The sequence below is a fragment of the Centroberyx affinis genome, unplaced genomic scaffold (assembly GCF_046629955.1).
Source record: "Centroberyx affinis isolate AG114_WGS23_722 - 3 ecotype Tasmania unplaced genomic scaffold, CSIRO-AGI_Caff_v1 ptg000177l_1, whole genome shotgun sequence".
Classification (NCBI taxonomy): domain Eukaryota; kingdom Metazoa; phylum Chordata; class Actinopteri; order Beryciformes; family Berycidae; genus Centroberyx; species Centroberyx affinis.
Window position 1 is genome coordinate 45,815 of NW_027278874.1, and position 27,637 is coordinate 73,451.

The 27,637-nt window shown below is 41.2% G+C and overlaps 1 protein-coding gene across 2 annotated transcripts in view; it reads left to right on the forward strand.

The window, feature by feature from the left end:
- Positions 1-232: 232 nt before the first annotated feature.
- LOC139657599 (integrin beta-1-like) overlaps positions 233-27,637 on the forward strand; it is a 33,393-nt gene continuing 5,988 nt past the window's right edge. The window contains exons 1-14 of one of the 2 annotated variants that reach the window (XM_071535501.1): positions 243-337; positions 464-532; positions 15,491-15,557; positions 16,067-16,152; positions 19,084-19,306; positions 19,978-20,148; positions 20,275-20,513; positions 21,270-21,425; positions 21,857-21,952; positions 22,470-22,559; positions 23,291-23,431; positions 23,685-23,887; positions 24,497-24,735; positions 25,941-26,163. In XM_071535501.1, the coding sequence (XP_071391602.1) occupies positions 15,491-15,557; positions 16,067-16,152; positions 19,084-19,306; positions 19,978-20,148; positions 20,275-20,513; positions 21,270-21,425; positions 21,857-21,952; positions 22,470-22,559; positions 23,291-23,431; positions 23,685-23,887; positions 24,497-24,735; positions 25,941-26,163 (1,934 nt within the window). In that variant the 5' untranslated portion in view covers positions 243-337; positions 464-532. Of the gene's footprint in view, positions 533-15,490; positions 15,558-16,066; positions 16,153-19,083; positions 19,307-19,977; positions 20,149-20,274; positions 20,514-21,269; positions 21,426-21,856; positions 21,953-22,469; positions 22,560-23,290; positions 23,432-23,684; positions 23,888-24,496; positions 24,736-25,940; positions 26,164-27,637 lie in introns of both variants that reach the window. The other variant, XM_071535493.1, reaches the window with a different exon arrangement.

Sequence of the window (27,637 nt, forward strand, 5' to 3'; positions counted from 1 at the left end):
TGTGTGCTGTGTGTGTGTGTGTGCGTGCGTGTGTGTGTGTATCTGAAGTGTGAATGGGGTCAATTCACCACCGCGGGGTTGACGACGGGTTCACGGCTCTCCGGTGTGTTTGTTCCGTTGCCCTCCAAGTGCCGCAGCACTTCCTGTGTGGGCGGGTCTAGATAAGGAGAGGTTTGTTGAAGCGAGGAGGGGGGGGGGGTGAGAAGAAAAAAAAAAAAAAAAGACTTACCAGAGGCGACTGTAACGTGTTCGGGCGAGCTGGACTCCTTGCCCCTTACCTCATTTTTTTAAGCATTAAATGTTCGCGTTTTTGTAAGATAACCCTCATTTGAATTCGGTACGTTACGTATTTGACAGTTGGGAGCGGTGCGGTTTGCTGAGAAATTAGCTTAAAAAAAAAACCGGACCCTCTCAGTACAGTTGTAGCCTTCGTCTCAATAACATCGTTTTTATTTCGTTAAAGGAGGATACTCTGTGGGCGCAAATGTTGCTCTGAATCCACAGAAGAGGACAAAATACCGGAGAGCACAAGGTGAGTTTGTTGTTTTAACCCAGATTTACTAACGTTTTCACCAGTCTGCCATGTTTTAGGGCGACTGGAAACACAATGTAAACGACAAAAGGGGAGAAGGAAGGAATGCATCTCTTCAAGGGGGAAAGTTTGGGTGTGGATGTTAGCGGTCGAAAGACAGTCTGTTTAGTCATTTTTCCTCAACAGAGTCTATCCAGTAATGTTTTTCAACAAAAAGGCCTGTGAGATGTGGTGTTGTGTGTGTATTTGAAGGTCATAAATGTGTGTTTCCCCCTCCTCTAAAAAACTCTCCTTTTCGGCTTTGTAACGTTACAGAAAGTAGGCCATAGAGCCGCTTTGTATGACCGAAGAGGGCAGTATGGGTGGTTAAAGCTTGTGGGATTGTATGTAATGTATCAGGATAACCATTTCAACATTGTTTATTTCCCCTCATCCTAACGTAATACATTGTACTTTTAAAACAGCCTACTTGGTGTTTCAGTGTCAAAGCTAGTTTTAACCCTACTGAAAAATCGCTAAAATATTCCTTAAAGGGACTTCCACGCTTTCTGTGGTTCTCAATAGTGAGTTTATAGTGATCTTATACTTGGTGTATCTTATAGTGTTACTGTAATATTCCTACAATGTTCCTATAGTGACTTAAACTGTGTTTGTGGCACTCAATAGTGAGTTTATAGTGACTTTAAAGTATTTTTTAAATCTCCTATAGGATTTTCTGTGGTATGAATTTGTTGACATACTAGCTTCTTCTTCTTCTTTGTTGTGACACTCATATAGCATCCTTGTATAATATAGGCTATTGTAGGATCTGTAGGTCTGTTTCATAAAGGAATATGGGACAAGTTTTACATTGCAAAGACATGTTGGAGAGCTGAACAGCTTACACCAAATGAGAAAATGAGGACTTGGGTGTTTTCCAGAGGAATTGGGCAGGGATGGTGTCTGAACCGTTCTGATTCCTGAAATGGCTGTCTGAAATTATGAGCCACTAATGACTTTAGAAAACCACATACAGTCTGATCCATTTTGTCTCCCTGGAAAGTGAGGAACATCTTTCAAAGCTGTCTGGTATTCTTTGGGAAGTGACAGTTAAAGCATTTGGGTCTTGTTGTCCATCCAGGACGTATTCCAAGTTTGGCACAGAGTCTCTGCAAATCTTTTAACATTTGTTTCTGCTATTTTTCTCTTCTAACAAAGAGTCTACACATGGAGGAAGACTTAAGTGACATCTCTGGTGAAAATCACAGTACAGAATACCCACAGCTTGACCCCAGTCTGGTCAAAACTGCCTTATGGACTGAATAAACTGTGGTTGGGGATACAGTAAGACCAGGACGCATTACAACAAGCCAGATTGGTTAACCAGAGTCTCTTGTTCAGCCTTGCCCGCAGTTCTGATTCAGGCCGGTTGACTGTGCAGTATGTAGGCCTGACAAGATGGGTCTTGCCTGCCTCGCTCTCTTCCTGTAAGAAGACTTTATAGCCTGAGGGAGTGATTTTTTTTTCCCCTTTTCTCATGAATCTAAGAAGAAGCTTGCTGCTCGGAATGATTTGTTGAACTGCGTGAAAGTAGTAATCCACGCTCGCCACGCTCTTGCCGCAAGGCCTAATTTAGCGACGGGGGGCTAAAATGGCTCGGTCTAATTACTAGCCTGTCTTGGCTTATAGACAACATCATAATCACATAGCAACAGCGCCGTATCGAGGTGTGAAGTCGCATGTGTCTTTGATCTTGGACAGAATGTACAGATTACATGGATACATACAGTATAAGCAACACCAGGCTTTGTAATTGTAGACTTTAGGGGAGACGTTTTTGCTAGAGCCACCACTGCCCCCACCCGCCCCCCCACAAAGCTTACTGAGTCACTTCCCTTAGTTACATTGTTTTGGTGTTTCAGCACAATGGAGCCCGGGTCGGTTAGGAGTGTCCGGTGCAGTATGAGTGGTCATTCCCCATGCTGCTGTCAGCCCTTACTCAACACCAGGCTTTTACCCCCCTGCAGGCCAGATATGAGTCATGGATGACAGGCGTAGCAGCGTGGGAGAGGGTGGGGTGGGTCTGATATCGTGATATCAGACTAGAGATCCTCTGGGATTTTGGGTAGCGTAATATCATGATGTAGCTTAAATGTTGTCTTTTTCTGGTCTTAAAGGCTGCGATACAATTATCTTTTGCAGTTAGGCCGGTACAATTTTCTGAACTTATTTGACTGTTCTAGCTGAGTGAAATCAGCTGTTCTTCATCATATCCACATTGGCTTACTAATGCTGGTTTCTCAAAATTTTCTCATGTGTAAATATTTGAAATATCTTCTGAAAAGCAGCGATATTCATCCCCAAAATATCGTCACATTATCGATAATGAGGTACTTGCTCAAAAATATTGTGATATTTCATTTTGTCAATATAGCCGAGCCCTAGGGTCATGGTTCACACCTTCCGCCCCCCATCCCATGTATTAAGGCCTGAATTGGAGGTAGATACCCGGAAGTCCTCACAGCAAAGACATGAAAACTGGAGAACTACTGGAGAAGGTGCAACTGCAAGCTCTTACACTTGGTCAAACATTTATCAGAGCCAGGACAGCGCCTAACCTTTCACCTCAACGTCATCTTTTGCGAATGTGTGGCCGGGGTTGGGTCCTTAAACACACGCATATCTGCAAGAGAAAAAAAATCCAGGAATGAAGAAAATATGTTTTCTCATTGATTTGAATCTTTTTGTTTTTATCAGGTAGTCCCATAGAGATCCAAATCTCTTTTTCAAACGAGATCTGAGTATGAGAAAACGTGCAAAGAAGAAGGAAAATGACAGACAAGTCAATCAGACGTTCCAAAAACTTTCGAACAACCGAGATAGACTATATGAGACTATAATAATCAACAATCACATTAATAATCAAGAATAAACAGTCACATTAATCAAGGAAAATGTTAGAGATTAACACATTAAAACATCCAGGAGCTCAAGAAAGTCTAATTTCAAATCCCTTTGCAAATGCAGCCTTTCCAAGTTCTGTATTTATGTGCAGAGTATCTAAAACTGACCAGTCCTGTGATCTGGTACTGTAGTTACTTGATTTAAAATCAAGCAGAGAGGACGCCCGGATATCTTCTGTAATTCTTAACAGGTTTCCAGGGCCAGGCGGGTCACGAAACTCACTCAACACCTAAATGACCGTGTAAACTCTGCGTGAGAAGTGGAAAAACACCCAAATTGCAGTTACGTAGTTTTTCCGCGACATAGTATGGTACTTGTTAAGGCGGAATGCGTTATCTCATCTCTCTGAGGAGGAGGGATGTTAGATTGGGATCTCCACCGGCCCCATATGACAGACAAGCCCCAAACAAGTCGTTCTGCGATGTCAAGAACTGAAGAAAAAAAATGTACAGCAGTAAGGATTTAACCCATAACGGAATCAGAATCATGTATGAGGAATTGACCTGGTGGATACGTACATGCACAACACAAAACCTATGTTACCTACAGTATGTTAACCTATGTTAAAATGTAGCCTAGGTCTACATGCATGTCAAAATTATCTACAATAACACAAAAATCCCTTCTGCCTCTCTCCTTAGTTCTTATTTCTCTTCTAGCATGATAGCGAAAATGTTGTCTGGGCGCTATGGCTCTGATTTTGGGACTCCTGATTTTTGGTTTCTTATAATGTTGGTTATGTAAGAATTTAAGCTTATTTCTACTGGTGCCTTCACTTTAAGTTGCCCTAGATAGTGTCAGCCAAATGCCTAAAATGTGAAGTCAGTCACTTGTTTCCTTTGTGTTCCTTGGTGTAAAAACCATGGACAGAGGCAGACTTCACCTGCTAAACAGGGTCTTGTTGGACAGGACTTAAGCTCAGTATCACATCAAACCTCATGGCAGAGGTTCACTGGATAAAGAAGGCATTCCTGTGTTTAGGTTGGGTTTCCTTTTAAACACGCTGCATTTACAGTTAAAAGCGAGGTGTTCTTCCTCATCCATCCACAGCCCGTTAAGGAAAACAGAGGGCAGGCCGGGCCGGGTGTAGTTTAATTAAGGAAATGGATGTGGCGTCCTGCTGAGCTGCTAAGAGACCTAATGGACAGAGAGTGGACTGTGACTTTCAGCAGCAGGTGGGGGCCGGCTGGCTGGCTGGCCGGGTGGCAGAGAGAGGTGGGGGGATGGGCACCCATCTCATTTTATGGTCTACCAGACGACCCACCCAACATAAACAATGCTAACAAAGATACTGCAGAAGGAGGGAAGAGAAAAATAATCTTCCACTATGTAAAATTACAATATTGATGAATAATAGCCATATTTATATTGTAATATTTATAATAATTATTATACAATAACTAACTAGAAGGGCACTCGGAGAGCGCAGACCTCCGCCAAGGTTCGTGCTATTATTGCTTGATCGTGAGTCGGATCCGGATCTGCTCCAAAATTTAATGGGTTCTTCCTTGGGCCATGCTACACCCTTCCATGAAGTTTCATGAAAATCGGGTCAGTAGTTTTTCCATAATCCTGCTAACAGACAAACAGACAGACAGACAACAAACGGCACTCCTTGGCGGAGGGTAATGAAGAATATTCATGATTGATATCACATTTCACCATACTATGCATGTGCAAAACAGGAGCACTTGCTAGAAAAAGTTGTTTTTACTAATTCAAAGACACATCTGGATCTCACGTTGCTATCCATAGCTTACCAAGACTTTAAACATTACGCACTTTTGCCTAAATCAAATAAACCTCTTCCAGAAAAAAAAGATTTGGTCTGAATGTGAGACTCTCTTATTGACTCCCAGCCAAAAAAGAAGCAGTCTAGTCTGCTAGACTGTTTTCAGTTTTCAGTGAAGACAGAAGTAGTTGGAAGTGAGACCTATCGCTTTTCTTATATACTGTGTCTGATGCTAACTTGTTTTGAATACAAATAGCCTACTTCTTGAATACATGTTTCTCATGGAGGTTCTTTGGCTACAGTTACACTTGCCGTTTCAGTGTTTTATCATCCAATCATGCCTGGATGCATTATGTGACTGGTATGTGACAAAAATTTGGATTCTACTCACATTGCTTTCAGATCTTCAAAACCAGATATGAAAGAGGTGGGGCTCACATTGTGATCTGAATTTGGTGTAGTCTGGACACAATCCAGACACAGTGTGCGTACAAGCAATGTAAAGAGATGGAGAAGGTGACAGGAAAAAGTAAAGCAGACACAGATTTAAAGCAGTACAGCCATGAAAGCCTTTTTCAGGCCACGTGTGGATGCACAGTGATCTGATCTCATGGAATCCGATCTTTAGAGTCACATCTCAGAAATCGTATTAAAATGCCAGGTGTAACCACATTCTGTGATTGGGTCATGTTGGCCACAATTGGGTTTTGGGTCTTAATCAGCCCTTAAACAGTCTGTTTTATCAGCAGACACATTTACCATACATGTACAAGCAATTTGCCTCAGTGAGTTTGTGTATCATAACATAAGTGCAGCAAAAATATACAGACATTATATGCAGAGTGTAGATGTGGTCCTGTATAGATGGAGTGGAAAGAGCAAGGCACCAACACAGTCAGGATTAGTGGTTCCAGTCCGTGTGTAGCTCAATGAGTTCTTCACAGTTTGCAGCATTATAAATCCATTACAGATTTGGGATTGAGTATGATAGCGGTGTTAAGTTACATGTAGCGGTGGCGGGCTTGGATGGGTAAGATGTAGGCCTACATAGTGAGCGGTAGAAAACACATGGCACGCAGCACAGGAAGTTTTGATAATGTGCTATTGTTGTTTCAGTTTAGGGAGTCTTGTTTGTGGTGAGCTTGTTTGATATTGTGGCGGACCACCTGCCACAAATAAGTATAATTTGATGAGAAATCATGTCATATGATGCGACCAGTTTTAGCCATTTAGCTGATGCTTTAATCCAGGGCGACTTGCATTGACTGACAGTAGAATGAGCCGGGTTGAGCTGGATTCTTACATCGGCGATATAACAAGCAACCAATAGCGACAGACTTGACTCTTCCTTGACAGACTCTTCATGATTCACGCTAAAGAAACAAGCTTGCAGACGCAGCATGAGCAGAAGGTACAAAACAACACCTGCTGTGTTAGTATTTATCCATTAACCTTAATTAAATTAAGGAATTAAGGAAAGCTGACTGAGCATGGGTGCTTTTTCACCAATGACCTCCTTCACATGCATAGATTCATAAGTTGGAGTTGACCAATGTGCACTTCTCTCTTTCATGGGAAAAAGAAATTGCGTCACACAGCGTGGTCGATGATGCCTAATGTGGTTAACCGCTGTTCACATGAAATAGAGAGCCATAAAGAAACCAAATGCAGTTGTGGTTCCTTGTGCGAGCAACACATAGTGGTTGTTTTCAACCTTAAGTTTTCTGATACATGCACTAAGAGGCAGCTTTGGCATGCGATAACCTGTTTGTGTTTCTGTACTTAAGTTTTATGCTGAGTACTGGTACTGATTTAAAGAAACGGTACTATCCTCGAGTTTTTCCAGAACTGATACTCTATTTTGTTTGTTTACCATCACCAGCTTACATAAAATTCACACTCAGGAATGTAAATACTTGTAAAAACTTGTTTGTTTACACACAGGTGATGTTTGTCTGCCACTTTAACTGAAAATCAGGCACCAGACGACTTCTGATGATCACCTCCTGCATTTGTACAAGCGTGCCATTTTGCTACCAGCATTCAAGAGCAGGGGAAATTGTGCATCAGCAAAAGCATTTCCCACAGGAAACGCTTTTTGTAGTGTCTGTCCTCATCAAAAGATCTGAGGGGGTAAAACAAAGTTAACATGTAGAGTTGTTGCATATTAAACAACTTTAAGTGTTAGATTTCATGTCATTTTTGATTATTGTTTTAGTTATGATGTTTACATTTTTGCCATATGGTATCATTTTAGAATCAAAACTCTGATACCTGGCCTGGTGTTGGTACCAAAGTCAAAACTTTGGTATCACAACAACATGACTAGCCTATACCATAAACATTTGTTGGAACATTATTGTTTGTTGGAGTGTGGTCTTCCATAGTCTAAACCAGGACTTTGTTAACCATTAGCCTACTAAACATCCACAGATGTGCTCTGCTCCACCTTTAGCAAACATTAGGCTTGTCTTTTCAAAGCCTTATGGGTTGCAGCAACAGGTCATAGAGGGGTTAAGAAGACACAGATAATCTGCAGAGCCTGTAAACATGTTGAGTATTTACTGTTGATCAGCTAATGTGAGGGTTCTCCAACTTTTTCACTTGAATGACCCCCATATAGATACATATTAGCCCATGGACTACCACTTGATATTATTTGACCCTGGCTATCCCCAACTAAGGACAATGTGTTGTGGTTATATTTTATTTAATTGATAATTGTATACTTTTCTACCACTGAGTTAACCTATCTCTACAGAGGAAGTCTTTCTTTCCCCCAGACTTTGCTTAGTGGGTTCTCCTAGTTAATAACAATCAATAAGGCACTGTCATTGAACAGGGGAAGTTTCTAATAAAGGGCTAGAGGTGACACATGTCTACACAGTCTGAGTCAGTGCCCTCATGTTTAACTCCTGTTTTTGAGTGTCATTGAAGCCACCGCCATAAGGGAAAATCCCAGCAGTTTTAGATGCAACAATCAGCTGTTTCTTCTCACACAGCTTTGCACAGTTGGTCTCAAAGGTCCTTGAATAGATGCACATAAGGCCAAGGACCACCATTTGTGAAGATTTTGTGCAAGGTGCTGTCATCTGTGAAACATTTTGTTGGTAGACCTGGGTTAGTACAGAATTTCAAACTGACTATACTGTAGGTGGGATGAGAACAGAGGGGATAGTCATTCTTCTTGCATATTCTCTAATTGTGTGTAATTGTAATGAATTAAATAATAGTGAATTATAAGTATTCCTCATTTTCATGGGACCCATTGGATACCCCCTGAAGGACCTTGGAGGTTCCTAGACCCCAATTTGGAAACCAGCAGCCTAGCAGACATTGTTGGTGGCTGAGACAAGTCATGATTGTTTCAAGCAGATTGCCAGGTAATAGGCTTACTCATGCTGTCTGAAACTGCTAGAGGTCGGTTTATTTACTTCAACCTCCGGCTGCTCGAGAACTTGCTTGTAGGAGAGGCACAGTGAGCGGAAAAAGCTGGTGATTGGTCGTAATTGTTGAAATCTTCTTGATCACATGCAAATAAAAGTATTCGGCTTGCAAATAAGACTGTACAAGGCATTTCAGAACACGTGTAGATGCCAGTCTCAAATTTTTGAAGAAGGTCCATCGGATGGATGGATGAATGGATGGATGGATGGATGGATGGATGGATAGATAGATGGATAAGAACTTAATAAATCCCAGAGGGACACTCAGATTGTTACAGCAGCAAGTCACCTAAGACAGTGGTTCTCAACGTGGAATCCGGGGACCACCAGGGGTCCTTGAGGGCGTTCTAGGGGGTCCCCAGCAAATTGATGTAGCCTATTGTTAAACCTCCCCATTATTTCATTAACACAATTAGAGAATGTAGAAGAATGATTATTTTGATCATAGTTTCACTGGTATCTGGTAACAATACAAATATTTTCAGATTTGGGTCTGAGAGACAAAATCTCATCAAATTGGGGTCTGTGGCCCTTGTGTTGACTAAATTAGGGGTCCTTGATATGAAAAAGGTTGAGAATCACTGACCTAAGACACCACACATATACGGGACAAAGCACAAATCCATATACTCGAGTAATTCAGTTTTCCTCAACATTTCATTCTCTCAGACAACAACATCCATTCCTGAATGATTCATTGGACATCGTGCTCCACTGTTCTCTCAGCCCTGCCTCTCCCACACCACAGAAACGTGACCAAAACAATGTCACTCTCATGTGGATTTTTTGTAGGCGTAGAGACGTCACACAGGGAGTCAATTCTTTGTAGGGCAGCTAGATGTGTGAGCAGAGGAATGCTCGGGTGAATTTACATCACAGAGAGCGTGCCACTGGTCCCCGAGGCGTGCTTTCAGACTGCAGATTGAATCAAGCGCCTCTGACCTGTCTGAAGCTGATGGCAGGCAGCGGACCGTAACAAGGAGGGCTGCAGGATTGAGTTACAGTCGGTTCTTCTTCCCCCAGCAGCTGTTGGAAGAAATTCCTGATAAAACATCACGTCTGGGCCTGTGAATTATCCCTGCTGCTCCCTGCTGAAAGCTTTGCTCTGAAATTGATTTTTAGTAAGGAGGTAGTGTGTCCGTATCCAAAATACTCAACAGCTGCTATTATACGAAAAGGAGAGACGATGAAAAAAAACAAAAAAACACTTACTGCTGTTTAGGAGACACTTTGCCTTTCACTCTTAAGTTTTGATTCGTCTCCTTTCTGTGTGGAGAAGATTTCTCACCAGTGACCATACTCAGACACCAGAATTTAATTTGGGGGAAATTAGGTGAATCTACGGTCTCAATTAGTGGAGATGGGACGCTCTGTTGCAGCCCTGCTTTGTGATTTAGGCTGGTAAGATTTTTACATAAAAAAAATGGACTACTGCAGCTTTAAAACGAATGTATCCATGCAAAGTTGGCTGAACATTCGCACATTTCCGCACATACACCTTTGGGAGATACCTGGCAACACTGCTGTCTTCTTCTAGTTAATGTTCTCATATTGGAAAAAGGGTAAGCAGCTTTGGCTATTATTATTAAAATGCTACAAGCGTCTGCTGAGCCGTTTATAATGGATGTAGATGTGTAAATGAAAGATTGTTGCGTTGACATTCAGAGCCACAGATGCAAAGCGTGTGCTGTCTCTGTTGTTTCCAACCTGACCATACAAAGTCATGGTTCGGCACAGAGTTTATTCCAACTACTCTAAATATTAGGCTCACCAGTCTGTCATCTTGACTAACTCATAGCCCATAGCTTCTGCTTGACAGGAAATTTGTTAGAATGAGGGAGAGGGCGAGAGACACAAAAGAGCGAGCGAGTCAGACGGGGGCGGGGGGGGGGACGGAAAGTTAGTCAGAGGTAGAGAGAGAGATAGAGACGCAGTTCAGAAACGAGGGTGTTAGAGTGGCATTACAGACACAGACTTTGTAAGAGAAAAGTAAGTGGGATTTTGTGTGACAGACTTTCACGCAACAAATCAGACTTTAAAAAATCTTTGTCATCTGAGCAGTTGTCAGTTTTCATCATATAACACTGCTGAGCTCGTCCCTCTTGGTGGTGCGGGGATCAGTTTCGTCTTAAACTCACTGGCCGTTTCCTATCACTGATTCACAGCTTTTTTTTTTAACCTGATATCCCCCCTCCATCTGTCATACACTGGCTGCCAGCCAGGTTGTGTCATGGTTTCCCATGTGTAGTCTACTGATTTTCCCAACTGTTTAGTGGAACATGCCGTTCCAGCTGTATGGCTCATACTGCAGGTCAAAATTAGATCATTACAAGACCGACTAGTCAGATGAAGCCATTTTCACACATGATGCCTTATGATGCGTTTTACTGTACCTTCCTGTTTTGGTGTTGTGCGAATGGCAGACAGTGCAGTGTCAACACCTAGTATGATTTCTGTAAAAGTTCTGGATTGATATGTGAGAGCAAAACCATAACATTAATAGATCAAGCAGGAATGACTTAAGCATTAATGTGTTGAATTAGTTGACAAAAACTGGACCAATGCTGAAATAAGAGATCTTCTGAGCATGCAGGCGTAAACATAAATATGGGTAACACTTAAGATTAGGGAACACATATTAACTATTAAGTTTCTTATTGACATGCATATTAGTAGTGTATTGGTCCATTATTAGTTCTGTTGTTCAGTGGCTTCTACAAGTATAGCCAATTAACTATGAGTTTTCCATTAATAACCTCCTAATTGGTAAGGAAGTTGTTGCATGAGTCAGGCTCTTGGTATGCTTTGCTCAGTTTTGGGCTTATAAGGTGACAGTATCACATATTATTGAGGGAAATTATTAAACTATTGAGGGAAAACCCATAGTTACTAGTTAATATGTGTTCCCTAATCCAAAGTGTTACCTAAATTTGTTAGCAGATGTCAGAGATGGTGTAAGATGTGGTTAGGACAATATTTAACTAGCCTCCTTAGCCCATGGCAAAAATTAGCAAACTGAAATCCCTTGCATTAATGGGAATTTAAACAAACAAATTAAAAAAAACCTGAGAAACAGAATAATTTAGCCTTATTTTCAGCTGCTGGTCCCTTTGGGGAAGCAGTTGTTGGACCCACACACGCTACCTTTGCCATCCAGCAGTTACATCTCCCATGTGTGAATGGGGCTATTGATATGAGTGTTATGTGTTAAACACAGACTAGAAGGCGTCTTTGTTAATTGAAACTAACTGACCGAGACGCTTGTTTTGACTTTTCTATTTCTGCTGAATTTGTAGCGTTCAGTGTCCAATTGTCCTTTTTTTTTTAATCACGTTTCACAGTTCTGGCAACAGTTTTAACACAGTTTCTGTTATGGATTTGACCTCATCACTGAGTCAGTGCTGTGTCTGCCACAATCTGCTATCAGCTGTTATCAGTGGAGAAGGTGGCGCGGTGGAAGCAGAGATGTTTAAGTTCCTCATTTCTGTTCAACCTGTGATGTCTGGCCTTCCAACGGTCATTTCAGTGTTTTTCCTACATGCATTCAGCCCTCACTGCTGAAATGCCCCCAGTTGCACCGACTGCCTACAAATTAAAAAGGCAAGGCACATTAAATTCAGTTACACACAAAACTAGCAAGTTTTACAGTTACAGTACAGTTACCCCAAACTTTATAACGTACATAAGAACGTTCTGAAACTGATTTACCTGAAATACACTGAATGTACAAAGTATTAGGGACACTGATGAATCCAGGTAAGGCAAGGCAAGCTTGTGCATGAATTGTGCTATATAAATGAAGCTTGTCTTGCCTTGAATCCAGGTAAATGCCATTATCCCTCATTGATTTCATAAATCTATATCAATCACAAAGGAGGAGATATAGCCTAGATGAAGAGAAGCAGACAAGTTGGAGAAGGATTTTTAAGCTTTGAGACAATTGAGATGTGGACTGTGAAGAAGGGGCCGCAACTCAATATGAGGAAGATGTCCTTAATATTTTGTACATTCAGTGTAGGTCTAGGTCTCTTAAAATTGTCACCCCCCAAAATGATCACTATAATTGCCAGTACCACCTTCATGCCAATGCTGTTGCGTTCATATGATGCCCAGGCGTTGGGAGGGGGGGTGGGGGTGGACCCTGAATGCCTCGCTATCTGTCAAGTCCCCGCAATTTGCTGCCCTTTGCAGGACGAACCCCAGAGCCGTAAACAAAGCTGGTCTTCAGGAATGTTGGGGAGGAGCCTCGATGGTGTGGAGAGTCTTTGCAGTTAGTGTTGGGTTGAATTTTATGAAGCGTCTCACTTACAGATAAAACTTGGACACTTTTCCCTTGCATTTTGAGCGTTTTCTCTTCTTACAACTATTGCCTTGTGTCAAATTTTTGTCTTAAACCTTCCAAGATTGGTCAGAGTTTTTCCCTCTCCACTATTCTCCAAATCATCCCACTTTACATGAATTTTTGCTCATCTTACCACTTTAAGATCTGTTTTTGTTTGTCTTTTTCTTGGCTCTTTTAGGTTTTTTTTTCATGAGGTCATCCTACCCCATAGGCAGTATGATTATTATCGCTAAAGCTCTTGGGGGAACTCAAATTAGAGTTGGCCATTAGGCCTCGCTTCACAGGATGTGGTTGTTTTCTAGAAGCCTGTAGCCTCTGACCTGCAGTGCTGCAGCGCTATGCCTTGGCAGATTTATGCCAAATGTGCAACTCTCTCACAGAGCTTCTTCAGAGGAACATGAGATCACCAGTTTCGCTGGTGATCACCATAGATTTACCCATAAAACAACTCTTTCCTTTCCTTAAAATGATCCCTTTATCCCACTGATGCTTTGAAATATAAAATAGCTGAAACATTTTAATATCCAACAAGGGATGCCTATTTTGAGTCACCACTCAGCTGTTGACTTAGCTACTGTCAACACTGCATTACTTCCTTTGTGTATCTTACTGTGGCAAAGAGAGGGAGAGTTGGTCCGAGTTCCTAACTTTGAGGATTGGGCAGGCAGTCAGAGGAAGTGTGTCACTGGGGTTTGCGGGGAATGGCAAGGAGTGAGGAGGAGGCATGAAACTACCTGACCAAATATGGGAAAACACACACACACACACGCACACACAAACGTGAACACACCTACCGCTTCTCTCTGTTTTCTGTTATGGAGTTGTGGCCTTGGCTGGAGGTTTGTCTGCACAGACCTAGCTTAATAGGAATGTTGGCCCACCACGACGGCTGTTTCCAAGGTGTTGTCATGCTAAATTTGCAATATTGGACAGTATTGAAATAGACGATTTTCAGCCACATTGATGATTCCAGTCTTTACTCCTTATTTAGCTCTGTTTTTGACGTCGTCCATGAGTGATGAATGCTTGGCAGCTGAGTGTGGTAGGGAGGCATCATAGGACGGCTTAAAAAAGCCACAAATACTTCTCTCCCTCCCCTCTCTGCTTTGCATTCCTTACTGTCGGCTGCTTGAAATGTTGGCCAACTTTGTATTTAAACTACTACTACTGTTCTGTTCCAATCATTGTCTGCTGTGCTGTTAGACTCATTGGATGTCACTCTGGATAAGACTAAACACCTTAAGAGTCAGTGTAAATATCCTCTCCTTCACTTGAGCTGTGTCTCTACCACCTACTGCATCTTTCCTGTCGAGTGTTATCTGCAGATCCCCTGTAGAGATACTATGTACCTTAAGGCCTGTGATGGCGTGCAAGTTTCCAACCCCAGTCAGAAAGTAATGTAGCATCGTGGTTTGTGGTAGTATTGAGGGACTGCCGGCTGACGCCAGCTGAACATGGCCTAATAATTCCTCCATATTTGGAATAGGCTAAATGGATGGCTCCTCCTCTCTGCCACCTAACAGTAACTGAGGCATTTTGCCACAACTTCTGGAAAGATCCTTGATAAAACATGGCATGGTAGGCAACAGGAACATAGACAAAATGAAAGATAAGATTTTCTTTCCCTGTATTTACCCAGATAATGTCATTGAAAGTTAAAAATCGATTTTAAAGAGACCAGGCCATGAACGAGGCATCATGGCAAACATAAAAGTTGTAGGCAAAAACAGAGAAATGTATAAATGCCAGGTCAAGTGCCTTGTTCAGTGGCAAATTGCTGTATGTTTTCTGTTGCTGTGGTATTGAGATGTGGTACTACATTCTGCAGCTGGTAGAAGAACAGGTTGTAGTTGACTAGTGTTTTTTAAAGACCCACTTGAATGCTTTTTCCTGTGTGAGCAGGAATTGTTGCTCTGTGTTCACACTAATCAGTCAGCATCTCATGATGTCAACTAGAACATTGCGGTTGTTTTGACACTATTAGAAGAAATGCTAAGACTCACTGTACCGCACTTAACCTTTGTAACCACAACAAAATACACATTCACACAAACACACACACAAATACACACCCGTTCTTCATCACAGTAAATCTTTTCCTGTTTATATTTTTGTCTGTTCGGTCACTGACAGTAGTAACAAAATAAGTTTTACCTGAGTGGTCCCTGCTGTATAAGTATAGCTATATAACTACTTAATGATACACTGTACCAATGCAATACTGGACACCTACTGCACTTCTTTCTACAGCTGCAACAGTACTGCATGCTCCATTATAGAGTCTATAGATTTTTGTGAGTTAGTTGTCTTGAATAGACAATACTATCATGTGAAATACTATATTTGGCACCACTGACTATTTGACCCTCATTGTAAGTCACTCTGGATGCTAGTGTCTCATCTAAATGCTGAAAATGTAAATGTATTTGCTGCATGTTGATGTTCCCCTCCGTCCGACTAAACCCTTTCTGCTTTCTGTGTTTGTCTTGGTACAGATGGATTTGCGGCTACTTTTGATAGCAACATTATTAGCGGTCCTTGGTGACAGCGGGGCACAGCAAGGTAAGATGCAGGAACTTCATTTTTTCAATTTTGTTTTTGGTTAAAAACAAAATATCTGCTCACTCAGTCGGTATTCACTGTTAAACTTCAGATTTCCATTGGTTATTTTCTTTTCGGTAGTTATGAGCTGTCATTCTCTCTGCATTGGGCCAAGTATGACACCCAATTGTTGCAGACGTTAAATACATTAACATAAAAATAACTTACATTTTAAAGCACAATAGAAGACACTTGTATACTAGATTAGAAACTCCCTTGCTTTCAGCCATTCTATACTCCTCCAGTCTTAGTTTTTCATTCATAGTTTTACGACACTGTGGATTCTGTTGGCCTAACTGTGCGAGGCTATTTTATAAGGTGATGTCATCACTTGATGCACTGCCTGGAGGTTTTGTCAGCATGACTTTTAGTGTTTTGCAGCCAGAAACAGAGGCTGGATTCAATTACCGAGCTTACGGGAATAGTGATTCTCATGGCTAAAAGAACATACTATATGCTGTCTGTTTCAGAGGGGAGCGAGTGCATCAAGGCAAACGCACAGTCATGTGGGGAATGCATCCAAGTCGCCGAGTCATGTGGCTGGTGCACAGACGAAGTAAGTTCAGTCATTAAAGCCGCCGCCAGACTATTTTATCTTATGAATGAGCTTCTTATCTAGAAGATCAAACTGTGGGAGTGGCATTTTCAGTGTTTCCTCTGTGATTTTGTGTAGGAGGGATGCTTGACTCATTTCTTAGGTTTGGTTCCACATCTGTTGCCATTTTGGTCCCAGTTATGGTCCTTTTTTTTTTTTTTATACTTTTCTTTATTAAACTTTACTCTTTTCACACAAAGAACAAATGAGAACTAACTAGCCAGTCATCATCTTGTATATAAAATGATAAAATCTCTAATAAAAATATAGGATCTTATGCAATTTTACATTTACATTTAAATTCCATGGGTCCATGTATGGAAGTGGGGGGGAAATACTATGGGATGCATTCAAAATACATAAGTAAATAAATAAACATTATCAAACAATATAATGGAATTTCAAATACAATATCATGAAATAAGTACATTAATCATTTTGATTAATTTGAAGGGGGACAGGCTAAAAAAAAAAAATACACATAGTATATATATATTTTTTCCTTTCTCCTCGTATATTAATTTCCTCATACGTGCAGGATATACACACAAATAACATACATTCATACACATACACACATACAGTACACACCCTATGTATACCTATATATACTTTTCCATTTTAGTTATAGTCCTTGCAGGATGGTGATATCCTAAGTGTTGGAGAGTCAACCATCATTGGTTAAAATCTGGGAGAGACTCGCTGTCCCCTCCCTGCCTGGATTAATCCCCACCTGCTCTATTAATTCTCAAAATTAGTATCGCGGTTCCTTATGTTTTAGTGGGAAATTTGCCTGAATTATACTGTTAATTTAATTTGACATTTCCTCTAGTGGTGGTGGTGCTGTGGTGATACTCGACTGCTGAATGAATACAGCAGTGGAGTATCACATTTTATACAGTATACAGTTGAGGTTAACATAAGTCAGTACTTCCTCTGAATCCGATGAGTGTGAATTAAGTTGATCAGAAGATAACTAAGAATAGTATTGCATTGGTCAGGGTGTTATTGTCGATTTGGTATGTGTCAAGACAGAGCAGCATTCCTGTTAAATCTTGCCTGCACTTCTCTGTCAGACTGCAGAAGAAACTCGTCCAGGCTTGAAAAAAATAGGTTTCGAGAAAAGCTTGTGAAATCATGTGACATGTGAAATCATGTTTAGTACAGTCATGGTTTGGCAGTCATTTTAATTAAGTACTGCTAGTTTCATCGTCTGCTTCTGCTCTTGCTTGTATTTGCGGGAACTAACGACTATGAATGTTGTTGTGTGTGCTGCCCACTGCTGAAAACGTTGTCCACCTCCTTTTCTGACCAAAACTGATCATTTAACCGTGAAGTTTGTTATCTAGCAAACGCGTTGAATGTTTTCTTCTGTTGTGTACAATGAGCACAATTTTCTGTACCGGCCCCTGCAAACTGACTTTCCCTCCGGACAATACATGGTCTTGTATTTGTACGGTATTTTAACTGTCAAATAAATCTTATCTAATGTGTGTAAGGAATTGATGCAGGGTGAGAAAAAGGCTTCTTCAGGTCACGAGATTTTTGAAGAATTTAGGCCGGAGCGCTATTTCTGTTTTGACTTGGCTCATTGTCTCAGCCGAGCTCTCCACCACTGTGCCTTGTGGGATATCATGTGCATCCAGGCTATACTGTTAGCCAGGCCTCCCGGTCATCTGTTTCTGCTTTTCTCCTTCTGTCTAAGAACAATGGCCTACGCACCAGACAGTTTGAGGCCAGTTGACGTAAACTGGACTGAACCCAGGGGCCTCATTTGTCAAAAATGTCCTCTGACTTCATCCTAGATTCCACTATGTGCTTCATCATGTCAAAAGATCATGGAAATTGTATCTGCAACATTCATACCTTGGATTACTGTGAGTTTTTTAGTTGAAATAACACAGAAAATCAGAGAAATTGTTCATTTAGATTTTTATTAAATCTAGCTATAATATAAATTAGGCTGCAGGATTCATCAGAAAAGCACCTTTCTTACAAGGTTACAAGGTGCTTTACAATAATATGAGAAGAAAAAAATGAAATTAAAACAAAAACTGTAACCTTATGGAGATTTATATTTGATTTCAGCTGAAGAAGAACCTTGAATGTGTGTATGTGGAGTGATGGCTTGAATCTACTGTCCATAGTATGTCTTGCTCTGTCCCTTTGTACTGTGTGTGAAGTCCTGTTGTTCCTGGACGATGCGTGTCAGTGTGTACTGTGTTACTGTGCAAGTTGTCCACATGTCTCTGCACGTCAATCGCACCAAGACAAATTACATTTACAGGAGCTATCCGTACGTCTCTGCACCCACGGTACCAGCAGCAGAAATTCCTGTATTTCCTGTATGTGTATTTTTTTGTTCCTGGCAATTCTGATGCTGTATTAGTGGTTGATGTCATCCAAGCTGAAAATGTCCTTTTTGATCAAACCACAACACTGCTGTGTGTGATGCTTTGACCAATGATCTGTGCTTGGTTGGTTTAAAATACTCCTGAAAACATATTTTTATTGGAAGGCCTTTCTGTAAGCACTCGACTCTCATATATATATTTTTTTATTTTATTTATTTGTTTTAATGTAAACTTGTTTTATCTGACATTTTGTTTTGATTTGTGTGAAGTACTTTGTAACATTTGTTCTGAAAAGGTTAGTTAAGTCCTATATAAATAAAGTAGTATTATCATTATAATAAAAGACTTATCAAGTGGCACAGTGGCCTGATGGTTAGAAGACCGTCTTGTAACCAGTATGTCACAGGGTTGATCCCCACAACAGCCGAGGTGTCGAGGAGTCGGAGCGATATTCAGTAAAACGACTTCAGTAATATGGCGATTGTTGAAAATTCCTAAAAAAAAATAATCTTACACTATCCTCTCATCACCTACACAGAACTTCCTCAATCAGGGCGAGTCCAAGTCGGCCCGCTGCGATGATCTCGTCTCCCTGAACAAGAGGAAATGTAACGTGACCAAAATCGAGAATCCCCGCGGAAGCACAAAAGTCAACATGGACAAACCCGTCACCAACCGCAAGAAGGACGTGGCGGACAAACTGAAGCCCGAGCAGATCACCCAGATCCAGCCGCAGAAACTCACCCTCACACTCCGATCCGGTAAACACTCGCCACCCGCAGCCAAACCTTTCTTTTCGCTTTGTTTTCATGCTTTGCCGTCATTAGAGAGAAACAGCTGGTCGAATCTGTTAAGTGGGAAGAGAAGCAAAAACATTTCAGAGAGTATTGTATTTGTTCAGCCAATCACAATCAAGGGTAATGTTTAAAACTAAGAAATAACTATTCCTGTATGAAATTTCCATTGGGAAAGATGAGATAAACAGAGTCACTCTTATACTGCTCATAGTCATGTGACACTTTACATAAATTGAATCCCAAATGCAGACAAAAGGAAGTACATCATGAGTTGTCCACCATTTAATGATTGATAACATAAAATTACAATTAATTATGGTAGTTTTTGAAGGATAATAGGTTGGGAAACAAATGAGAACAGACTGGATTCTTTATTTTTCAGAGATATTGAATGTTGAAACTAAGGTTTTCTTCCAAAATGGATATAGTATTTTGAAAATCTTCTTTTTTTTTTATATTTCATGTCGGGACTGGTGCTTGTTTTCTGATTGTGACACATGCTGTTGCTCCATCTCAACCTCTTTTCGCAATAAGGATCAATGGATCAAGCATGGACAAGCTGAAATGTGCTCCATCGGCTGCAGTTGCATTAACTCGATGTACCATTTAAAAACTGTGGCATAATGTTCTACCAGGTGAGCCCCAGACATTCCCACTGAAGTTCAAGCGTGCTGAGGACTACCCCATCGACCTGTACTACCTTATGGACCTCTCCTTCTCCATGAAGGACGATCTGGAGAACGTCAAGAACCTGGGCACCGACCTCATGAGGGAAATGCAGGAGATCACCTCGGACTTCAGAATTGGTAGGAGAGACTCAGCTTCCTTGTAAAAGATGCCAAGCAATTGAAAAGTTGCAATGTAAAGGTGTTGCCGAACCTCTTTGCCACAACTCCTACTGAAACCCTTGAATCCATCGCTCTCCTCTATAGGTTTCGGCTCCTTTGTGGAGAAGACCGTCATGCCTTACATCAGCACCACGCCGGCCAGGCTCATCAACCCCTGCACGGGAAACCAGAACTGCACCAGCCCCTTCAGCTACAAGAACGTCCTGAAGCTGACCGACAAGGGCGACGAGTTCAACCGGCTGGTCAGTCAGCAGCAGATCTCAGGCAACCTGGACTCTCCGGAGGGGGGCTTCGACGCCATCATGCAGGTGGCTGTCTGTGAGGTGAGAATCAGCAAGGCTTGCAGATTTTTACTGTGGAGCCGAGACCAAAGGATATTTAGACATCCATTTCAGCAGTGGATGTGAAAAATGCATGGATCGAAGTCTGGAAAAATCTCTCTTCTCTCTTTGAACTCTCTGAACGGTCCAGGACCTTAGCAAAGTTTGGCCAGGTGAGGGTTAGGGTCTTTCTAGTCTTTCTACCACAGTCGACAAGTAAAAGCAAATAGAGGTTTAGCAACATTGAAGTGGAACTCTTGATCCGCAGCACTGCTTGGTGCTTTTGCTTTAAGTTATCAAGACTGAAGTTTGGTTCCAAAGTGAGATATTTACAGTTTGAAAAATGAAAAATATCGATCCTTGGGCTCAGCCCCTGACTTGGTGCAGATCCTTTGCACAACTGGTGAAGAATATATTTAGGTCACACACAAAACAGTAAGTGATGATGATGATTTTTTGGCACAGGAAAACAAAGAGACAAACGTTTCGCTCACTGCCTTCTTCAGTATGGGACACACTGAAGAAGGCAGTCAGATAAGCATCATTTATTGTTTTGTGTGCGACCTACATATATACTTCAACAATTAAAAGCCAAATAAAAGCCTAACCTACTCTTACAAAATGATGTGGCTTTGACCTCTGCACTGCTTTTTACTCGTTGCTTGTAATATCAGAAATCTAGGAATTGAAGATGGGCAAGAGTGTCAGCTAAATGCCTAAAATACAAATGTCTCTCTCTCTCCATCTCGGTGTTCCCAGGACCAGATAGGCTGGAGGAACGTGACCCGTCTGCTGGTGTTCTCCACCGATGCCGGCTTCCACTTTGCTGGAGACGGCAAGCTGGGCGGCATCGTCCTGCCCAACGATGGGAAGTGCCATCTGGAGAACAACATGTACACCATGAGCCACTACTATGTACGTATTTTGATTTATTTATTACCCTTTTTATATCCAGGGAGAATTGACTGAGGGTGCGTGCTCTATTTCAGCGACACCTTGCTTGACCCAGTAAAAGACATTCATACTGTTGGTCACAAAGGTGCTTCAATGGGGCAAGTGGGTTTTTTTTGTACACCTTGTTGAAGAGAACGTTGATGGTAGTAGTTGAGGGAGGGGAGAGCGTTTCTCATTCTCTCTTCACACCCAGATTTATCTACATGGTCTGGGATTCAAACTGGCAACCTTCCAGTCACAAGCTTGCTTCTATACCCTTTAACCTCTACTGCCAATGCCTTGCTCAAACGCACATCAGTTACATTCAGTTACAATCATATCTACTCGGCTTTGACTTTATTATTTGTGTTTGATTGTCTATTGATTGCCTGTGTTGATGCATCATTTGATAGGACTACCCATCCATCGCCCATCTGGTCCAGAAACTGAGCGACCACAACATCCAGACCATCTTTGCGGTCACTGAGGAGTTCCAGCCTGTTTACAAGGTAAACTTCGGATTCTATTCTCTAGATTGTTCTTATAACATTCCAGTAGCCTCTTTTATGAAAGTGTTCTTTGATTTTATCTTTAATTCACATCATATGCTTTCAAAAATATACTGTAAAAAATTAAAAAATAGTTTATGGGCTCCATTCCTTGGATTATGATAGAAGTTTAATCATTTGTATACAAAAATTAATAAAGAGTTACATTTCAGAATTGGGTTTCCCACATTTGAAATTGATGGCTAGTCTTACAAAATGATTGATAGAATTGCAGTAAGGCACGGTATGGCTTACTCTTAAAGGGATGAACCATATTAATACCTTTTCTCACAAAGTATTTATGTTTTTAAGGATGGAGTAATCTTTTTTTTTTAAATAGTAGAGTAATAGAGATAGCAGTTTTTCCCAAATGGATGTACACGTTTTGGAATGAAACCCCTAGTTTCATGTTGCCTGAGGTGTTTGATCTTTGTCTGTGATATTAACTTGATCGATGTTTGTGCTCTGTCTCTCACAGGAGTTGAAAAACCTTATTCCTAAATCGGCCGTCGGTACGCTGTCCTCCAATTCTAGCAACGTCATCAAGCTCATTATTGATGCTTACAATGTGAGTCAAACTGCACGTGTTGTCTGGCTGTCCCTATGTTTGAGGGATACCTTGAGATTATGAATTTGGTTATTTTTCTTCACAGTATACTTATTTTTATTTTATATAACTAGGTAGTCAGTTTAAATGAAAGAATCTGTTAAGGGATACCTGCCCAGCAACAAGACAAACATAAACAACAATGTACAAGAGCAAAATACAGTAAAAATCACATAAAAGAGAGAGCAAACGTTTTGAAATAAGCTCTCAAAAGGGCAGAGGGCTTATGGGCTGAATTTATTTGAATCTTAACTAAATAAAAGATAGACAGTACCTTATCAAATCACTCTCAAGATCCTTAATAATCAGTTAAAACATATCAAGAGAGATCAGTGCTCTCAGCTTTAAACCTTTTTACATTCATAGTGTGGGAAAAAAAAGTTTGTACATTTGTTGTAGAGATCACTTAACATGGTTAGAATTGTTCGCCTTTCCAAGAGGCTGCATGCATGTCAGGAAGCATGTCCTTCTGTTTTAGTGAGGAATGCTAACACTGCTGAAAAAAGAGCATGTAGACTCAGCAAAACCACCACAACAAATCCTCTTCTCACAATGTGATAAGTGTCTTGTGAAGAAAAATAACCAAAGGAAATGGGGAAAAAAATGAATGCAATGTCAATGTATCCATGTAAAACCAAGACTGAAAGCATATTCAGTGTGTTGCATTTCTGTTTCTCTTTTCTGTCGGCTAGTCTCTGTCATCTGAGGTCATTCTGGAGAACGGCAGGCTGCCAGAGGGAGTCTCCATCACCTACAAGTCCATCTGTAAGAACGGTGTGGTGGGAACAGGAGAGAACGGCAGGAAGTGCTCCAACATCTCCATCGGAGACGAGGTAGAGAAGAAGATCCCTCTCCACTTTATTTATTTGCACATGTAAAAATGATAAAACACAGATGGAAGAGAAAAAATTTGGTACTGTACAGGTGAGACAAAAAGAAGGTTCTTATTAAAACGTCTCACCTTAAAACAAACAAGGAATGAAATCACAAACATATCACAGTCTGAGTCATGTCTGAAAAAAGTAAGTATGAACTTTGAGGCACCCTCCCTCTTGAGTTTAATAATAAACTCTCTCTTCTCCCCAGGTGTCCTTTGAGATTTCCATAGAGTCCAAGAAGTGTCCGTCACATGGGAAGCCTGAGGTCATTAAGATCAAGCCGCTGGGCTTCACTGAGGAGGTGGAGGTCGTGCTGAACTTCATCTGCGAATGTGAATGCGCCAAAGAAGGCGAGCCGAACAGTGAGGTGTGCCACGAAGGCAACGGGACCTTCGAGTGCGGTGCCTGCAAGTAAATACGGCTCCTCATGCTAACTACCCACTCCTTCTTCTTTTTAGTCTAAACAAACTGGAAACATTAAATTTTTAAAAAAATGTTACCAGACACCGGACAGTGGTGTTTAGAACAACAAATGTTAAATCTTTCATGAACTGGCTATAGGTTGTATCCAGGGCTTGACATTAACTTTTTTGCTCACCAGCCACTGTGGCTAGTGGTTTTCCAAAGTTACTAGCCACTCAGCATTTTCACTAGCCACAATTTTGTTGTTGGGAAATTACATTTTATTTGATTAAACTTGACTATGGTGTGTGGGCATCATACTCAGTGTTTCCCCACGGCATCCGTGATGGATTAACTAGTGGACGATCTCCCTCGCTCTAAGTTGCCCCTCCCGTACCTGTTCGTTCTACCAGGGTCTACCAGGGTTTCCACACATAGAAAACTTTGTGGTGGCCTGCCACAATATCAGCACTGACCGCAAACAATATATATTTTTCCCCACTATTTAATTGTAGAACTGCGTGTAGCGCATTGATTCGCTCAGCCCCTAATTGCTCTGCTCTCTCTCTCTCTCTCTCTCTCTCTCTCTCTCTCTCACTCCTTTTTTTGCTCTGTCAGGTGTAACGAGGGCCGCATCGGGCGTCTCTGCGAGTGCAGCAAGGACGAGGTGCGGACGGAGGACCTGGACGCCAACTGCCGCAAAGACAACGGCACGGACATCTGCAGCAACAACGGGGACTGCGTCTGCGGCACCTGCGAGTGCAAGAAGAGGGAGAATCCTGCGGAGATCTACAGCGGGAAGTACTGCGAGTGCGACAACTTCAACTGCGACCGCTCCAACAACAAGCTCTGCGGAGGTGAGGGTCGTCACCGGCCTCCTGGTTTTTTATTGGGCTCCTGTAACAGTCTGTTTGTCATGGGTCTCATCTTCAAGGAGGTGATCAGTCAGGATTACTCCCATTCATACATAAAGAGAATTGAGGGGAAATCCTACTGGGAGAATATATTTTCCTGCATTCTGTGTTCCTGATCTTATCCTTGTATCTCTCTAAAATTCTGCTTGACAGTTCTGACTAAGAATCACACTTTGGATTGTTGACTTAAATATTATTAAGAGAAAGGCATTAGAGTACAGGAGCTTTGTATTATACCGTATTTTTAAAGGCGATCAGGCCTTTGCCGTTAGGATCCTAGACTTTGGAACGACCTGCACAAGGAGCTGTGGCTGGTTAAAAGCTTAACACATTTTTTAATAGACTTGCCTTTATGTAATGATCTTTTAATAATCGTTTTTGACCTCCCATTTATGGTTTACGTGTATGTTTCTTGGCTTCTGCATTTACCTTGTTGTCAGTTTTAGTTTTTTGTCTTTTTTGCTCCTTTGTAAAGCGTAACTGTTTTGAAAAGTGCTATATAGATGAAGATTTTGGTTTTTTTTTTGTTTTTTCTTTTATGCTTTGAAGAAGGTCTATGACCGAAAAGTCGCTATATTAAATTGTGATTCGCAATTTAGAGCTGCAACGATTAATCGATTAGTTGTCAACTATTAAATTAATCGGCAACTATTTTGATTAATCGGTTTGAGTAATTTTTTAAGAAAAATAAATCAAAATTATCTGATTCCAGCTTCTTAAATGTGAATATTTTCTGGTTTCTTTACTCCTCTATGACAGTAAACTGAATATCTTTGGGTTGTGGACAAAACAAGACATTTGAGGACGTCATCTTGGGCTTTGGGAAACACTGATTGACATTTTTCACCATTTTCTGACATTTTATAGACCAAACAACTAATCGATTAATCGAGAAAATAATCGACAGATTAATCGACAATTAAAATAATTGTTAGTTGCAGCCCTATTGCAGTTGGATGGTGTGCGGGAGCCTTATATATTTTTATTTTTTCGTTTTTTGTTTTAACCATGCAATCTGATCGATCAAAGACACATTCCAACCATGCTGATAACTCCCATAAAACACAGCTACTTCTGTTTTAGGAAAACCGGAGTTGGCTGCCATACTAGCTCCTCATTAACCCGTTTCTTCTCCTCTGCTCTTCCAGGACACGGCCGCTGTGAATGCAGGGCGTGCATCTGCGACGCCAACTACACGGGCAGCGCCTGCGACTGCTCCCTGGACAAGTCCACCTGCCTGGCCAAGAACGGCCAGGAGTGCAACGGCCGCGGTACCTGCGAGTGCGGCATCTGCAAATGCACCAACCCCAAGTTCCAGGGCCCGACCTGCGAGATCTGCCCCACCTGCCCCGGAGTCTGCACCGAGCACAAGTGAGTCTGGAGCGCTGGTGCTTAGATGGCAGGGCAGGAAAGGGGGATTTAGGTCCAAATTTCAGGGTTTCCCAATAGGCTTGGATATTCTTGAATAACATGGAATTTTTTTTTTGTTAATGTACTTGATTTTTATTATTTTAACAGAGAAATCACAGAAATCGGCAATGTGAGAAAAAAAAAAAAGAAAACAGAAATTTAAAAGGGGAGTAGGTTGCCAGGATTTACATTTTCTTTTTCCCTTTTTTAAACAGACAGTTCACACTCAGGTGGAAAAAAAGGGGATTAAATTGTCATCCTCTCAATTTGCTTGCGATATATTATCCATTTGTCCCAATAAGCCTCACCTTTGTCTTTTTGTAGTCTTAGAGTGAAAGTCAAACATGCCATACTGTGTATATACAATCAACTATATTCATCCACCGGCCAAAAGTAGGAGGTTCATCGGTAAGCCAGTGCCTAGTTATTGCCTTTTTTGCTAGCAAACCATAAAGATTTTTAACAAATAACTATCACTCTTTCTCATTTCCATGTTTATGTTACCCAGATAGAAAGAAAGACAAGTGAACTCAGCATCTAAACCCAAAATTTCAGTGACAGTTCTGTGTACATCAGTTTGTACATCACATTTAAGAGTTTGTGGTCACTTTGCAGAAATATATTTGTATTTTTCAGCTTGTTTCACACATTCATTGCATGAAATCAGTGGTTCACAATCACGTGCCATCGAAGCCCAAGAGTCTGCAGGTTTTCATTACAACAAAACACTACAACAGCTTCACTGAGTACTTCCTCCTCTCTGGTTGAATGTGTGCAAATCGGGGAAATCAGCTGCTGTAGCGTTGAACTGTTGGGATGAAAACCCGCAGACTCTTGAGCCTTGATGTTAAATGGTTGAGAACCATTGCAGTAGCTGGCGTGTTGTCAGCTGTTTTGTCTCCACAGTGAACCCAACTGGAGAGCAAACCAGACCGTTTACCCCTTCAGAACTTCTCAGAGCTGAAAAACAACATTAACGAACAAAGAAGGAACATTTTTTTGGTCATGAAAGCGCTCCAACTTGGTTATGGAAAGTTGTGGAAAAGGAATATTGCATCAGGGTTACAGTTGGGAAGCCTTAAGTTTCCAATTACCGCTGTGGTCAGAATTGTTTTTACCCTTTGCTTCTTTGGCAACAAAGTTTCTGTAACTGGTACAATGTAATAAGCACAATGAGAAAATGTCTACTTATTCTGTTAATGTTGATAAGGCTCTCACAGTTCTCATAGAGTTTAATCCTTAGAGATTTATTTAAAATGGGGCGAGTTTTGAATTTGAAGACTAGCAAACAGCCTCTCCAGTTATTTGTATTCTCCAGTTATGGGTCTCATTTGCTCCGGTTAGTGATGCGTGACTCCAGCAATCCAGATATAAAAGCCTACAATCCCCAATCCAGTCGATGCTTCCATATGACAAAAACCCAAGAATCTCAATA